The sequence below is a fragment of the Papaver somniferum genome, unplaced genomic scaffold (genome assembly GCF_003573695.1).
Source record: "Papaver somniferum cultivar HN1 unplaced genomic scaffold, ASM357369v1 unplaced-scaffold_21, whole genome shotgun sequence".
NCBI lineage: Eukaryota > Viridiplantae > Streptophyta > Magnoliopsida > Ranunculales > Papaveraceae > Papaver > Papaver somniferum.
Window position 1 is genome coordinate 4,821,804 of NW_020631041.1, and position 17,508 is coordinate 4,839,311.

Sequence of the window (17,508 nt, forward strand, 5' to 3'; positions counted from 1 at the left end):
GAAAGATAGTACAAAGAAGAAGAAATGGGACCACATGCCCGACCCGGAGATGATGTTTCCTCGCGGCCCTAATGATCGTGTTTACGGGGTGATGGAGGACGGGTGTTATGGGGGTACAAAGAAAGTTGGGACGCGGTCGTTTTCCATACCATAGTAACTGCCTAAACCTTATGCTATGTAATATAAAACTTAGTATCCATATAATGTTTCGATTATTGTCTATCATATTTGTTTTATTTTATAGGAAGACATGTATGTCGTTCGTCATATGAAGCTATGAACGTCAGTGAGTATGATGAGGAATTGGCCACTGCAAGGAATAGAATCAACCGTTGGAGAAGTTGATTATGTAATCTATCTAGTCAAATCTACGGGGATGTTGCCTACGGTCGAGAATTTGGATCTTGGTTACGACAAACCTCTTTGTTCCGCCTTTGCCGAGAGATATTACAGGGAAACGGATACTTTGCATCTTCCGTATGGAGAAATGACGATAACTCCAAATGATGCGAAGTTCATTACCGGGGCAAGCATAGATGGTAAAGCCGTGAAACACAAAGAGTACGCGCAAGAGCTTGAGTGGGACAAGATTTATGCGTTCACCAAGGAAGTGTTCCAACGGGATGAGGAGATGACTAAGTCACAAATGTTAGTAGTCAAAGCAAAGCATAGGATATTCCATCTCTCGAAGTTGAGGGAACTCTTTAGTGGAACAAAGAAACTTTGTGCTGAGGGAAAAGAGGTGACCAAGGAACGTATCTTCACACGGCCAATGCGTATGTCCTCTACGTCATGGGATCTGTTATCTTTCCCGACATTTCCGGTGCCCGTGTGAACGCCAACTTTATTCAGTTGTTGCAACCATTTAAAAAGATTCACAAATACTCTTGGGGGACTGCTATCCTTGCACACTCATTGAACGAGTTGAGAAAGACTTTCAGGGCTGACAGGAACCAAATAGGAGGGAATATGAATTTTCTACATGCGTGGATATATTTGTACTTCCCAATATTTGCTGAAAGGGCTTTTAAGAACAAGGAATGGGATGGTAACTTTTATGGAGACATGTACATCTACAAGAGTAAGAAAAAGTCCCAAGATGTGGTTTATCTGAAATTGAGACGCCAGTTGAACAACTTGACGACGAAAGATGTTGTCTTTGACCCTTACAAGGGGGTTTGTCCAAAGTAAAAGGAAAGATGGTTGGGTGCGAAGAGTAAGCTCATTATTTTGGTCTGTTGTTTCACCCAAGAGAATATGTAATGTACAACCCGACGAGATTCGCAAGACAATGCGGATACATACAAAAAGTCCTAGAGGAGCACAAGAAGTTTCAAATCAATGAGATAAAAACCAAGTCATTTGATAATGATATTGCTCACGACCCTTTATCATCATGTAAATATTGGGATGAGAGAAGGTACAACGGACATGCTATGGATGGTCGATTGAAAACAGATGATGAGGTAATTCCGGGTTACATGCCGTGGTACCTCAATATTTCGCATACTCGAGTGATACTATTAGATGAGAGGCCCCGGATAGAGGACAAATATGCATCTCTTGAATTCCTGGTGTGTATTATTTCTCAATTACATTTTTGTTAATTATTTTATCATTATTTGTTTAATGTTTATTATTTAAAATGGAAACAGAGAAGACAAGTCGGGCACTTGATAACCCAAGCACAACTAGATATCAGGGGAGGGAAAAATGTTAAGGCCAATGAAATGTTTATTAATGAATTGAACAGTCTCGAAGATGTAGAAGCGGGTGCAAATTTTGGGGAACCGGTGGAGGAGGAGGAGCCAAAGAAAAAGAGGAAGAGAGTCGCCTCAAAAAAGTATTCTGAAAGTGCATCGAGAAACGCCAAATTAACCTACTAAACGAGGACGAGGTGGTAGTGTTCATGGAAGTGGTCATGATGGGGATGTTGATGAATGAATGATTTCAAATTTATGTCTTTACTATGGATAATTGTGGCATCAAAAATTATGTCTTAAACTTATTGTCGAATTATGTTTGGTTATATTTCTAGTTTATGAATGACAGAATCTGGTTTCTTTTGAAAATTCTTTGTGTTTGTCTAAGACGCTACAAAAGAACCAACTATAATGTGTGTGTGAAAAAATGCATGACTCTGGAAGTTTTCGATTCTGACAGTTCACCAGGGGCACAATTTCAGAATCGGGTTTTGAAGGTGCACCACATAGACCGATTCTGTAAATTTTGTTCACCTGGTTTTTAAGTTTTTAGAATCGGTTTATAAGGATACTTTTAAAGTCTAATTCTGATAAAACAAAAAAATCCATAGTCTTGTTAACCTTGAGAATCGGTTTATGTGGCATCCCATGTAATCCGATTCTAGTGAGGAAAAGTGACAATGTTCATGTATCTTTTTTTGACAAGAATCGGATTACAATTGACATATTAAAAACTGATTATTGAGAGACAGATTTTGAAAACCTTTATAATAGGTATATGTTTGCATCACATGTAATCCGGTTCTTGCAAGGAAAAGTGGCAGTTCTTCTGTAACTTTTTTTGCCAAGAATCGGATTACATGTGCAATATTAAAATCCGATTATTGAGAGGCACATTTTATATGATTTTGCAAGGAGACAATTGGACTATGTGGATATACCTAAACTCCAATTGTTTGAATTGAATTTGAAAAAATAGTCGTTGAGTCTTTATCTATATAAAGACAACCTCTTTGAGCCACTCCCACATCACACACTTAGCCTAGAAAATGGAGTGGGATCCGGAAGTAGACGTGAAATGGGAACCGCATGAAGATTTGTGTCTCATTAAATCATTTGCTAATATGTTCCGTGAGCGTTCGAATGAAATCTATTCAATATTTTGGAAGAGAGTTAAAGAGTTCTTTTACAGGCGTACCGGGAATCCCAATAACCACAAATGGAGAGACTTGGAATTTCGATTCAACTACATAAAAAGTGCAATGCGAGAGTATGTTAAAGTTAGAAATATGGTTTACCAACATCATCCACAAGATCCTCTTAGGAAAAAAGTGAGTAATCCGATAATATTTATACTTATGTCATCGTTAAAAGTTAGCATATTAACATTTAAGAATTCACTGAATTTCAGCTGGAACGATTCAATGGGCTATGGAGAATTTGTAATGGGGAAACTAAGTTCATTCACCACAAAGAATATACGACGTTGTACTGACGTGCTCGGAGGTTCATTGACGAACATTTGATGTGTCAAATTCTAGAATACCCATACTGGATCCTATATATGTAATGCGCTAATTTCCTAAACTATGTAATGAATATTTTGTTTCTGAAAGTAAGGTATAGTCGGATAATGTGGGCATATACAAACACCGATTCCAGTAATCGATTTATGTGGGTATTGAAAAAACCCGATTCTGGGTTTACTTCATCCTTTGAAAAAACTCAAGCCAGAATCGGTTTACAACTGCACTAACATCAACCGATTCTGGATCGAGTTTTGAAAAATAAAAAATAAAAAAATTTCAAGTTTTGATGATGAATTAATAGCAGTTGATTTCAGGGTTAACTTGATTAAACATCATTTAATCTCTCAAATTAGCATTAATCAATCAAGGGTAGTTTTGTTATTTAGTAAAATAATTGGATACGGAATTATCCATTTTACTTCAAAACATTCTTTTTTGTCTTGTAGTCGTAGACCCAATATAATCACTCTAGGTCCCAATTTAGCCAGGATCTTAAATAAGAAGTCAATTTATGGGATATGAGGCATATTTTAGTTCACAAGAAATAGTTGGGTGAAATTCTTGGACCATATAAGAGTTATTAATTATTAGTAAAAATCGGGTGCAAATTTTGGACATCAGGTCAGGGTGATCAAGCAGGTTCTACAAATGAAATTGTATCATTCAGCTGTTTCACTTCAAAAAGTGCCTATGTCGATCATGAATAATATGTGGCGGAAAACTGATGATGGAAACAAACTACTAGATGGAAATGCGAGGTCATGATCATTTTTTGCTAGCTTCATTCTTGTAAATGTCATGATCATCTAGAATTTTCTGAAATTTTGGGAAATTTGAGCCATGTATATCAGAACCATATTAAATACCTTGAAAGGATGCAGCCTTCAATGTTTCGTGTACCTGAGGTTATGTCAGGATATGCTCGGACCCAATTCATTAATAATGCACGATATAGCAGCCTGCTATATCCATATTCTCGTGTATCTCAGCTCTGAGCGTTCACAAGGGTGGCTGCCAAAGAGAAATTTGGCCAATATACTTACCACGTACTTGTTATTTGTTTGGTTAGTCACATATTTTTATATTTTTCAAATTAATTTTGTGATTACGTGATTGCTTATTAGTGTGTATTAAGTGTGATCCATCGCCCGTCGGCAGTCGCACACTTTTGATCAAAATTTCCTTCATCCCACCGTACCTAAGTTTAAACCCCAAGTTTATATTTGCCTTCCTTGCAGACTGTCTTATATAGAGAGCACATCCACAATAGAGGAAGCCTAAGTTAACCCAAAGTTACCTTTAGAAATAGGATTTGGACAAAATCCACGATGAGCAAGGGGACTATACACCAATACAGTGATACATAGTTTGAAAGTGAGCCAAAACCTCCCCCATGTAATTCAATTGGTAATTTAAATGTTTCAAACATTAGTTAAAAACTTGCATATAAATCAAGAAAGGCGTGGTTTATAAGTGTACCACATTGAGGCTCACTTTTAGATCCCGCTCGTATGATTTAATTTAACTGATACTCCCTCAATTTCTGGAAAAGAAATACTTTCACTTTTCCAATTTGGTCTATTTTTAGGCTAAAATGAAAAAGTGAAAATATTTCTTTTTCAGAATCGGAGGTAGTATATATTCGGAAAATGGGTCATTTGTCCAAATATTTTTAAAACATGGTTCAAATGAACGAGTAAAAATTAGTATGGGTGAAATGGACAAAAAAAATAGCAAGGATGAAACTGGATTCATCCCGGCTTAAACTTAAAAAATAGCGAGGATGAAACTGGATGCATCATGTGTAAATTTAAAATAAGAAAAAGTAATTGAAAATAGGCAGGATGAAACTGTTTGCATCCTGGCTATTTTTACATTTTTGTCCATTTAAACAGTATCAAAATCTAAATGTCCTTTCCACCCAGGAATTGTTGGTTTTGATCTTTTTAACCAATTTTGTGGTATATATTATACTACATCAGTCTTACAAAAAATTATGGAAAAAATGAAAATTTGAAAGACTTTTTTTTTTCTGTACGGAAATAGTATATATGTTGGAGGTATTTTTACCACAAAATGTAAAAATAGCCGGGATGTAAATAATTTCATCCTGCCAATTTTCAAATAATTTTTTTTATTTTTTAATTTACACAGGATGCATCCAGTTTCATCCTCACTATTTTTTTAAGTCAGGATGAATCCAGTTTCATCCTTACTAAAAAAATTTTGTCCATTTCACTCATACTAATTTTTACTCGTCCATTTAAACCATGTTTTAAAAATATCTGGACAAATAACCCATTTTTCGTATTTTAATCCTCCCGTTCTATCACCAAACGTAGTTTAATGAAGCACTCGGTCAAATTTGACAGATAAATTTTTGCCGATTTTGCATTTGCCAAGTTTGTCTGATTGTGCTTCACAACAAAGCCATATTCAGCTTTTTTGGGGCGTCCATTATGGACTCTCTTGGAAGGCGTAAACCACCTTGGATCAGTTGGCAGAATGCAAATGAGTTCGGTTCATAACTATGGAAATTTGTGTCAAGATGTGGAGTTTTAAGGAAGAACGCAAGAACGGTAAATCCAATCACATATACTCCTTCCGTTTCTGGAAAAGTGTTACTTTCATGTTTTCAATTTGATATATTTTTAGGCTAAAATAAAAAAATGAAAGTATTTTTTTTCCAGAAAGGGAGGTAGCATATATTTAGAACATAACATAATTATACAATACAACATTACTAGTTATTCATATATAGAGAAATACAATTCGATGATGACCGGTATGTAATTCATCTTCATCTACTAATACAAACATTCATGATATTAGTGTTCATTAGCTCCCCTTGACACTCTTGTGAGTGAAAGTTCTATTAACTACTGACTCCACAAGAAAGCCCCCATGGCGAAGTTTCGTTTGTGAACAATATCACCGGTAACAGGTAAACCGTACTGTTTGAGCAGAGCATCTATCTTCCATTCAGGCATGGTCTGGTACTCAGCTTTGGTGTACCTAGGATAGTGTAACGGCATCTGAAAGTACATCCCCCCACATGATGAAGATGATGTTCTCTCGTTGTTTTGTTGTCGTGCCATTTCGTTGTTTCCGTAACCGGAGATTACTGATTCACTTCCCATGAAACCAGTTTTTCTCTTCTAGCTTATCTTTTTGCTATCCTTTTTCTCTCTATGGAAACAGATGAGCTTCTGAAGAGATGCAGATCTTTGGTACTTGTCCCCTACCACACTTCTCATCTATTTATATAGAGGGACTTGGCAAAGAGAGAATGATCTCGAACACAAAAACTTCAATGTGTAATGTGACCCGTAAATCAATATTGAACACACGTATGGTATATGGTTTCAGCTAACCACAAGAATGACATGTTGGTAGAGACCAATGAATGTTAAACATGAGATGTTGCTATTTGGGCAGATGGCCAGTAAGGGTGGTACCGTTAGCTGTAGGTTCATAGATTTTAATATTAATTCTAAAGGCCTAGCTAGTAGCTAGTGGCCAATTTGGATCAATCAGTGTATGATAATGTGTTTACGTTACGTCGATAAGCAACCAAAGCTTATTTAATTTCAGCAACAACACTTGTATCTTCCAAAATAACAATACTATTACGCTTAGCAATAGTTAACTTAGCACTAGCTGTAGTATAAAATTCAGTATAAATAAACAATGGAGATAGATTTCTCATTGCAGTGTATTATTATAATGGTGTTAGTCAACATGCAAATAAGAAGAAGGATGAAAAAGTAATTGACACTTTGAGAATCTACTCTTGGTTGAACTCCCAAGGAACATCAGCCTCTTCTTTAACATCCAAGAATTCTTCGACCTCGACTAGTTCAGCTTCATATGATGATGTTTCATCATCACTTGCTTCGCCATTTATTAGGAGCTGCTGCCTCTCTAATTTCTCTTCCTCGTGCAGTTGCTTCCATTCCTTGATCCACGAGTCCCACTCTTGTTGCATCATCTCTCGGTTCTGCCTGCCTTTTTCATGCAGCTGAGCAGCAGCATCCTGATCTTCGGTTTCATATTTCTTGCTGTATATATCAAGATTCTTTGAAATTTCTGTCCGAGAAAATGAGTTTATAAAATAGTTTGGTTTTTGGTGTTGGTGGGATTGGAACTTAGGATCTATTGGTCACTAAGGACACTAGCTCATTTTCACTATTTATGAATGAACCTTTAGTCCCAGGGAAAACTAAAGATGATACCTCTCCATAAGTATTGAAAATTTTGATATTAGAGTGGCCCTTGGATCATTAGCACTTTTGTGCGAGGGAGAGGACTTAGGCAATGGGCTAGTTGGTGCAATCACACATTTTCACACACGTGAAGCACACCGCCGTGCGGGCGGGCCGGGCTCGGGTGTGGGTGTGGGTCAAAATAATTTTCTCTTAATTGTGGGGGGGGGGGGCGTCTGACCCGGCGAATGTTGACATTATTTTTATTTCCATTTTTATGTCGACATTATGTGCATGACCGTTTTATTGTTGTTACAAAAAATCTTGAATTTAATTCGAATTTATTTTGTTTTTAATTCAAAATTTATTCTCTCTTTAATTCGCCTTTATTGCACAATCAATTCGACCTCTCTCTTCTCCCCTGTATAAACCGATCACATTTTTCATTTCAACTCGTGTCCAGAAGAGCTACTATCCTCTTCTTTTCGTCTTCTCCCCATGTGTGGTCCTTTATTTTTCATTCCGTGCGCAATTGTTGTTGAGGTCGTAAGAGTGGGCAAGTACTGTAGTGCTAACAGTGCTTGCAACGGGCAGTTTTATCCTGGATACGAACTTGACCACAGGGTATAGGCATCACTCATTCTTGAGGCGTACCGGTCAAATATCGTGTTAAGGACAGCGTGTTGAACACGTGACTCTGTCCTCTGTTAGCAGTCCAATTGAGTGTCTATTTACTTTCCAGAAATTAATCCTTTTATTCTTACATCTTTCTAACATCCTTCTTGAGTGTTTTATTGGTACAGACGCAACAATCTTAACACGATATTTACTGTTTTCTGTCTGTAACAATGGGTAAAAATGACGTTCAAAGGCCTGCAAAGTTTTCTGGAAAAGACTTTAAAGAGGTGGCAGTCAAAATGTTATTCTTTCTAAGTTACCATGAGTTGGATTCATATGTTCTGAAACCTTTTGATGAATCACTGAATGATGCTGGTCGTGAGTCTTCTTTAGAAGAATGGAAGAGGAACAATTACATGTCTAAAAATCATATTCCGAATTGCTTAGAGGATGCTCTGTATGATTTTTACAATGCTAAAGAAAACTTTTCTGCTTTTGATTTATGGGCTGCTTTGGAGGCGAAATACCAAGCTGAAACTTCCGGAAGTAAGAAATTCTTGGTATCTAGGCTTTATGAGTATAAAATGGTGAATGACAAATCTGTGGTTGATCAATTCCTTGAACTCCAGCAAATTATGAATGAAATTCTAGCCGAAGGTATGGTGATTGATGAAACTTTTCAAGTGTCTACTGCTGTCGAGAAATTGCCTACTTCCTGGTCCGAGTACAAGAAGAAACTGAGACATGAAACTGCTGAAGTTACTATGGTTGAACTGGGTAAGAAAATTCAAGTTGAAGAATTGTTGTGCTCCAAGGACAAAAATGTATCTTCTTCAAGGGACATGTCTTACAAAGATCATGTGACTGAACACAAAGGTTCCAATGCTGATAAGAACCGAAACAACTCCAAGAAACCTCCAGGCAAGAAAGGTATGTTTCAAAAACCTAAATCTAGCATTAATAAAATTAAGGGTAATTGTTATGCTTGCAGAAATCCTGACCATATGGAGGTTCACTGTAGAAACCGTAAGGACCTTAAAAAGAAAAATAATGCTAATTTGGTTGAAAACAACAAAGATGAATTTTCTGACACGCTGTCTGAAGTATATTTGGTAACAAATGTGAGAGACCGGTGGGTAGACTCTGGGGCTACCAAACATGTCTGTGGGAACAAATAAATGTTTACCTCCTACAGTAAGGTAGGGGAAGGAGAGAAACTCTATATGGGTAACTCATCTGCAGCTGCAGTTGTAGGAAAAGGCAAAGTTGGGCTCAAGCTCACTTCTGGCAAGACTCTCACTTTGAATGAAGTTCTTCATGTTCCGGACATCTGCAAAAATCTTGTTTCTTGTGTTGTTTTAGATGATAAGGGTTTTAAAATTGTAATAGAATCTGGGAAATGTGTTGTAACTAAGGGTAAGGATTATGTGGGGCAGGGTTATAAGACTGAGGGTCTATATAAGCTTAATGTAAACTCTGATGTAATGAATAATAATGATTCTTCTGCTTATGTTTGTGAGTCTTTGAACGTTTGGCATGGTAGACTTGGACATGTAAATTATAAATCAATGCTTAAACTAGCCAATGTGGGCTGCATACCCAAATTTAGTTTGGAAAAGGAACACAAATGTGAAATATGCGTAGAATCAAAGTATGCTAGAAAACATTTTAGCAAAAATGTTCATAGAAATTCTAAACCCTTAGAATTAATTCACTCAGACCTAGTTGACATGAAATCAGTTCAAACTAGAGGCGGTAAGAAATGGTTTGTTACTTTATAGACGACTGTACTAGGTACTGTCATATTTATTGCTTAGAGGTAAGGATGATGCCTTAGAAGCATTTAAGAGGTATAAACTAGAAGTTGAAAACCAATTGAATACTACCATTAAAACCATTAGGTCTGACCGTGGTGGTGAGTACATAACTCCTATAGGAGATTTCTGTGTAGAACATGGCATAATACACGAGGTTACCCCTCCTTATTCACCTCAGTCGAATGGAGTAGCTGAACGTAAGAACCGCACCCTTAAGGAGATGATGAATGCCATGTTAATTAGTTCAGGATTACCTTCGAACTTGTGGGGGGAAGCTGTCCTCTCAGCCTGCTATATCCTGAACAGAGTACCTTTTAAAGGATCAGATAAAACTCCATACGAATTGTGGAAAGGTAGACAACCTTCTTTAGCATACTTTAAAGTGTGGGGGTTTGGCTAAGGTTCAGATCCCTAAACCTAAAGCAACCAAGATAGGATCCAAAACTGTTGACTGTGTCTTCATAGGGTATCCTGAGCATACACCTGCATATAGATTTATGGTTGTGAATTCTGATGTTTCTGAAATTGGTGTAAATACTATTATGGAGTCTAGGGATGCTGTGTTTTTGAAAATGTTTTTCCTTTAAAATCTGACTCTCGTAAGAGAGGTGTTGATCCCCTAGATGTTCCTTCAACCAGTCATTTACCTTTAGAGGAAGATGAAGTAGAATTTGATCTTAGGAGGAGTAAAAGGGCTAGCACCAAAACCTCCTTTGTACATGACTTCATAACACTAGCAGAGTCTGATCCTCAGACTTATAGAGAAGCCATGACTTCTTCTGAAGCTCCGTGGTGGAAAGAGTCTTCTATTAGTGAAAAGGAATCCATCAAAGAAAATGATACATGGGAGATAGTATATTTACCTCCAGGGTGTAAGGCCATAGGATGTAAATGGATATTCAGGAGGAAACGTAACATAGATGGAACTATTCAAAAATACAAGGCTAGGTTAGTAGTCAAAGGCTACAAACAAAAGGAAGGTGTAGATTTCTTTGATACTTACTCACCCGTTACGAGAATTACTTCCATTAGGATGTTAATTGCTATAGCCGCGGTTCATAACCTAGAAATACATCAAATGGATGTAAAGAAAGCTTTTCTACATGGTGAATTAGATGAAGAAATTTACATGGAACAACCTGAGGGCTTTGTAGTGAAAGGTTGTGAAAACAAAGTTTGTAAACTGAAAAAATCTTTGTATGGATTGAAACAAGCACCTAAACAATGGAATGAAAAATTTGATCATGTAATGTTTCTAGTGGTTTTAGAATCAATGAATCTGACAAGTGTGTGTATACTAAGCTTGTAAATGATGCATGTGTGGTTGTATGCTTGTATGTTAATGATATGCTTATACTTGGTACAAGCATGGATGTAATTAATTCCACTAAGAACATGCTGAATGATAACTTTGACATGAAAGACTTAGGCCCTGCAGATGTAATCTTAGGGATGAAAATTAGGAGAAATTCTAACGGTTATAGTCTTAGTCAATCTCATTATGTTGAATCTGTGCTTAGAAAATTCAATCATTTTGATTGTAAACCTGCTTATACTCCGTATGATCCTTGTTGTAAACTCAAAAAGAACAGAGGTAATGGAGTATCACAACTTGAATACTCACGAGTTATAGGAAGTCTGATGTATTTGATGAACTGTACTAGTCCATAAATTGCTTATGCCGTGAGTAGGTTAAGTAGGTATATTTGTAATCCAGGGCAGGAACACTGGGATGCACATTTTAGAGTGTTGAGGTATTTGAAATACACGTTGACCTTTTGTTTGAACTATGAAAGGTATCCTGCCGTCCTTGAGGGATTTTGTGATGCAAACTGGATATCAGACTCAGAGGAGTCTAAGTCTACGAGTGGATATGTTTTCACTCTAGCATGTGGGGTTGTTTCTTGGAAGAGTTCCAAACAGACCTGCATAGCTCGATCCACTATGGAATCTGAGTTTATTGCGCTAGATAAAGCAGGAGAGGAAGCCGCTTGGCTAAGATGCTTTTTAGAAGACATTCCTCTCTGGAATAGGCATGTGCCGACTATATCTATACATTGTGATAATCAAGATGCCATAGCTAAAGCTAAAAACAGCTACTATAATGGGAAGTCTATACATATAAAGAGAAGACACGATACCCTAAAACAACTAATCTCAAAAGGCGTTATTTCCATTGATTGGGTTAAGTCCAAGGAGAATATCGCGGACCCTTTGACGAAAGGTTTGTCCAAGGAGATAGTTAGTAATGCATCTAAGGGGATGGGGCTTAGGCTCATTAAATAAACTTGCCATGAAGGATACTCAACCTTGTTGACTGGAGATCCCAAGATCAAGGTTTCGAATGAGAAACTAATTTGTGGCAGGTCAAGGTAAACACTATCAGAGAATTCATTCTCTGCCCCTTCCCTATGGTGTAGACGTGATAGTGTGACTGCATGTGGGGATGAATTTCTATTAAGTCTTAATGAGTTCTATAGTTTCAATTTTAGATTGAAGTGGGGTGTAGCAGTAAACACTCTTGATAGAACTCACCTATCTGAATGTGGAAGTGGGTCGCTTCCTATGAGAAAAGAGCTGATTCTCTAGAGCATTCTGAGAAACGGGATTTGTCCATGGCCAAAAAGGACACAACGGCACGAACTCGACAGCACCTAGAGAGATATCACGCGTGGTTATTATCGCGGATTACACCAAACGATGGTAGTTCAAGACATCGCGTTCACTGTCCATCAAGTAGTTCCGGCAATTTCTCACTAAGCAAAGGTTCAAGACCTCATGGACACCTCTTGCCTAAGTGGTATTTCTCGCTTTCCGTTTTCTGATTTTTTTATCGGTATTTCATTCATGTGGGGGATTGTTAGAGAAAATGAGTTTATAAAATAGTTTGGTTTTTGGTCTTGGTGGGATTGGAACTTAGGATCTATTGGTCACTAAGGACACTAGCTCATTTTCACTATTTGTGAATGAACCTGTAGTCCCACATAGGGAAAATTAAAGATGATACCTCTCCATAAGTATTGAAAATTTTGATATTAGAGTGGCCCTTGGGTCATTAACACTTTTGTGAGAGGGAGAGGACTTAGGCAATGGGCTAGTTGGTGCAATCACACATTTTCACACACGCGCGGTACTTCGCACCGAAGCACGCACGCGGCCGCCGCCGTGCGGGCGGGCGGGCAGTTCGGGTTCGGGTTCGGGTGTGGGTGTGGGTCAACCAAGACTTATCTTTTTGGCAAAACTTATTTTTAATTATTACCTAAAAGATTTTAAGAGAAAATAATTTTCTCTTAATTGTGGGGGGGGCGTCTGACCCGGCAAATGTCGACATTATGTTTATTTCCGTTTTTATGTCGACATTATGTGCATGACCGTTTTATTGCTGTTACAAAAAATCTTGAATTTAATTCGAATTTATTTTGTTTTTAATTCAAAATTTATTCTCTCTTTAATTCGCCTTTATTGCACAATCAATTCGACCTCTCTCTTCTCCCCTATATAAACCGATCACATTTTTCATTTCAACTCGTGTCCAGAAGAGCTATTATCCTCTTCTTTTCGTCTTCTCCCCCTGTGTGGTCCTTTATTTTTCATTCCGTGCGCAATTGTTGTTGAGGTCGTAAGAGTGGGCAAGTACTGTAGTGCTAACAGTGCTTGCAACGGGCAGTTTTATCCTGGATACGAACTTGACCACAGGGTATAGGCATCACTCATTCTTGAAGCGTACCGGTCAAATATCGTGTTAAGGACAGCGTGTTGAACACGTGACTCTGTCCTCTGTTAGCAGTCCAATTGAGTGTCTATTTACTTTCCAGAAATTAATCATTTTATTCTTACATCTTTCTAACATCCTTCTTGAGTGTTTTATTGGTACAGACGCAACAATTTCTACTTCTTTTCCAGCGGTCAAGAAAGATGGTGGCCTTGGACGCCATGAAAACTGTTGGAAGTGATCCTTTGAGATTTTGTATAGCAGCTTTCCAGTAAAAGACCATATGTTGAACCCGTTTTCCATCTCATGAACTGAAGTAACAAAACTTGCAACATATCTTCCAGTGGGATACCATTCGATGTTTGTTGCCATGAAATGCTCCGCAGTTGCCATTGTTTGGAGCTCATCAACATCGTAGAATTCCAGCTGTCCGTTGAGACCGGCAATAACTATGAAACGACCAGAAGAAGACCAATGTAGCTCACTAGCAGCATTCTTTCCTTGGAGTGTTGTGAGCTTTGAAACCCGCCCAGTATTTGTAGCCGTCCGCATCGAGTAGAAGCTAACATCAACCCTGGAGGAATCTCCATGGATAATAGCAAACCTATGTCCTTTTGGCTCCCAAGAAAAGGCAATAATATTGTCATTCTTGTTCTCCATCTCCAGGACCTCGATGGGAATGTCTCTTTCTTTGATTCGGAAAAGCTCAAAACTAGCACAAGTGTTTTTCCTGGTTTTTGTGTAGTTAACAGCTAGGCATTTTCCATTGCCTTGCCAGTACATTTTGCAGTCAATAACACCAAAGAGATTCTTCTGCCTGAGATCCTCTTTTCCAGGAATTTGAACAAGGCTCACCTTGGCGGGTTGATTGCCTCCATCTAGTTCAGGAACGAAGAGAGCAATGATGGGATCAGCAGGTGACCAGCTGAAGTCGAGCACATTCTCAACTCTCAAAGATTTCTTGTCGATTAGAGTGTGAAATTCTTTGTTTCGTAAACAGAGACGACATTCTTCCCAATCCTTGCAAAGTACTTATCATCTTTTCCACCACCCCATCTGAAAAAGGGCCATGAAAATCCATATATACCTCCAATAGCGAACTCATCAACACTTCCTCCGAAACCACGCATAACTTTACCCGTCTTCACGTCAAAAATATTCAAGACAATCCTATGTGTCTCACTAGGACTGCTAGGTTCATGACTGCTATATGTAACCAGGTACTTTTCCCCGGGAGAGAAATCAATGAGCTCAACCTGCGCATGAGCACAGCTAGAAAGATGGCCAAATGTAGCTGCACCTCCCCACACGTCAACACCTTTCCCGCTCAGCGTAGCTAAGTTTTTTTTTTTTTTTTTTTTCCTAATCGCATAATCCAAGTCATCAATCAAATCATTTACATCCTCGATGCCCAGAGATATGCGAATAAATTCGGGGCAAGAAATTTTAGCGGAAATGGTAGCTAAGGAAAACTACTCCCTTATAATGCACCTGCTGCTTTTGAACACGTATAGCCATGTTTTTAATTCCTCGTAAGCAAACCCAGCAGTCAAACGGAGCTAAAACAGCCCCTCCTTCCATTTGCAGGAAAGATTGTGATCTTTAACTCTCTCACTAATCTAAAAACTCTGACAGACTTCAAATGTACGCCATAAAAATATGCAAGACCTGATTCCCTGAGAAATAGGTATTACCAATCCAAATATATAAGTGTAAAGTGTATGTAGTACATTGAAGTAGTAAGGACAACCTAAACCTTGATTTTCCAGAGTGTCCTTGCAATATGATTTTACAAAATGTTTGACTAAATAATCAATTGAACAATTAGATTACAAAGTGCTCGACTAACCAATCAATTGAATCAATAAACTACAGGGTGTTCACTGAAAGTAAAAGTATCCCCTAAATTTGAATACAACATAAACCCTAGTTTAAAATTTCGAAAATTTACATTGCACATTAAAAAAAATTAAAATCAGATACAAACCCAAGGTTTCCCTTTGATCACTGGAAAAGAGAAAACGGAATCAAATGATGAAGATGGATAAGCTACTACTGCCTCTATAGTTTCATCATCGTGAATAAGATTACAATCGAGGCATCATGAAGCGGCTCGGGAAGAACAGAGATGGAGAACAGAGAAGAAGAACCGAAGGGATTCTGTATAATGTGTTATGTAAGAAGCGCTATTATCAAGGGAGATTAAATCCTAGGCGTTCGTTTTCATTGAGACGAGATAGATGCTCATCCTTATAACACGTGGCGGCACTATATTTGTTTTATCTGATCCGTTAACTTCTTCAGGGATTAACCCTAGTATTAGATCAAACAATAAAAATGATTACACGTGTATAAGGGTATAAGAGTAAAGTGTGAGTCATTAACTTATCACATCTGGGGAGAAATTGACCAAATTGATCGAGAAATTGACAAAACTAACGGATTTGGATGGAAATATGGATAGAGGTAGGAGTGGGCAGAAAAACTGAAACCGCAGTTTTCACCCGCAACCGTCCGCAAAATTGCGGGTGAAAACCAATCCGCAAGAGTTTATGGACCGGACACGGTTGAGTTTTCAAATCCGAAAGGTTTAGCGGTTTGGTTGCGGTTGGACATTGAAATTCCCCCGCACCCGCAAAAATTGAGTTTTAGATTTTAGATTAGATTGGATATCTCTAATTTAATTTACTGGGAATAAGAGGTTCGTCCTCTTTCAGAGAACATTTCAAGACTTGCATAATCTTCTTGAAGAAACTGAAGGTTTTGAAGTTTCTCGATGCTTACATGTGATCCACTCCGTGCGTTGTGAGAACTAGTGGAAAAAGAAGTCATGACCTACTCTTGATACTGAATATAAACACAAAACAAGGTAGCTAATTATCCGCCAAAGGTGGTCTAATGTGGACAAGAATCCTGCTAAAGCACTAATCCAGGAAATTTATCCTGTTGTATGTCAACTCATAGAGGAAATTAAATTCGTTTTCAAAAACAAGGTGCTACATCAAATGATTAAAGATCACTACACTTATCAGTTGCAAGATTACTACTTAGTAAGTATATATTGCATGTACTCATAATATTGTGCAACAAAACTTTGGCATTTGCTTCATTGTTATTAATTTATTATCATGGGAGTGAGACAGTGAGTTAACATAAATAGTGAGATCAATTACCCATACGAAGGGATTTTTACAGGTAGACAGACTTTTTTCTTTTCTTTTTTAAATTCTAAATTCGCGGTTAATCCGCATTCGGCACGTACAATTCGTTGATCCGCAAAGGTCAAATCCGCGGTTGATTGGGCCGATTACGGTTCCAAATCCGCAACTTTGACGGTTTGGTTGCGAGTGACCCATAAACCGCAACCATCCGTATGTTACACACCCCTAGATGGAGGCCTAGATTTGTAAATTGGAAAAAAAAAATGGACCTATGATAGTCTATCGGATACAAAACTAGGCCTATATCTATTTATAATCCTAACATTTCCAAATTTGTAGTTAACTAGTAACTACACGCGGAATTGCTAAATCACAGAATCTACTCAAGTTAGGAAACTACCTAACTAGGGAGAATTCTACCGATTGGGATTGGGCAATCTACTTGTTGTACTATAACCAAACACAATGGACGGAGCCCGACCCCGAGCCCTATATCGGCCCGGGTAACACCTAATGAATGGAGTAAAAAAATTCAATAAGTCTAGATTCACCGTGATTTTTTCACGGTCATATCCTCGCAAGACACAGAAAATGGTGGGGCCCACTGATAAACAAAAATTCACCCCCTTTTTTTCCCGGTGGGGTTTCCGGGGCTGTGAATGTCGGTGAATTTTCGGTGGAGAATTCACGGTGTGTGTAGCATCAGTGAAAAAAATTACTCATTCCCAAATCAAAATTCACAAAGGCTGAAGTTTGCTGGAGT

At 38.0% G+C, this 17,508-nt stretch overlaps 1 protein-coding gene and 1 pseudogene across 1 annotated transcript; one reads left to right on the forward strand and one right to left on the reverse strand.

Moving 5' to 3' along the window:
* Window positions 1-295: 295 nt before the first annotated feature.
* Window positions 296-1,191, forward strand: LOC113339472 (protein MAINTENANCE OF MERISTEMS-like). Its single transcript, XM_026584737.1, has 2 exons — window positions 296-742; window positions 853-1,191. The coding sequence occupies exons 1-2, from the start codon at window positions 296-298 to the stop codon at window positions 1,189-1,191; spliced, it is 786 nt and encodes a 261-aa protein (XP_026440522.1).
* A 5,828-nt stretch (window positions 1,192-7,019) lies between these two features.
* Window positions 7,020-15,102, reverse strand: LOC113339473 (annotated as a pseudogene).
* Window positions 15,103-17,508: the final 2,406 nt, after the last annotated feature.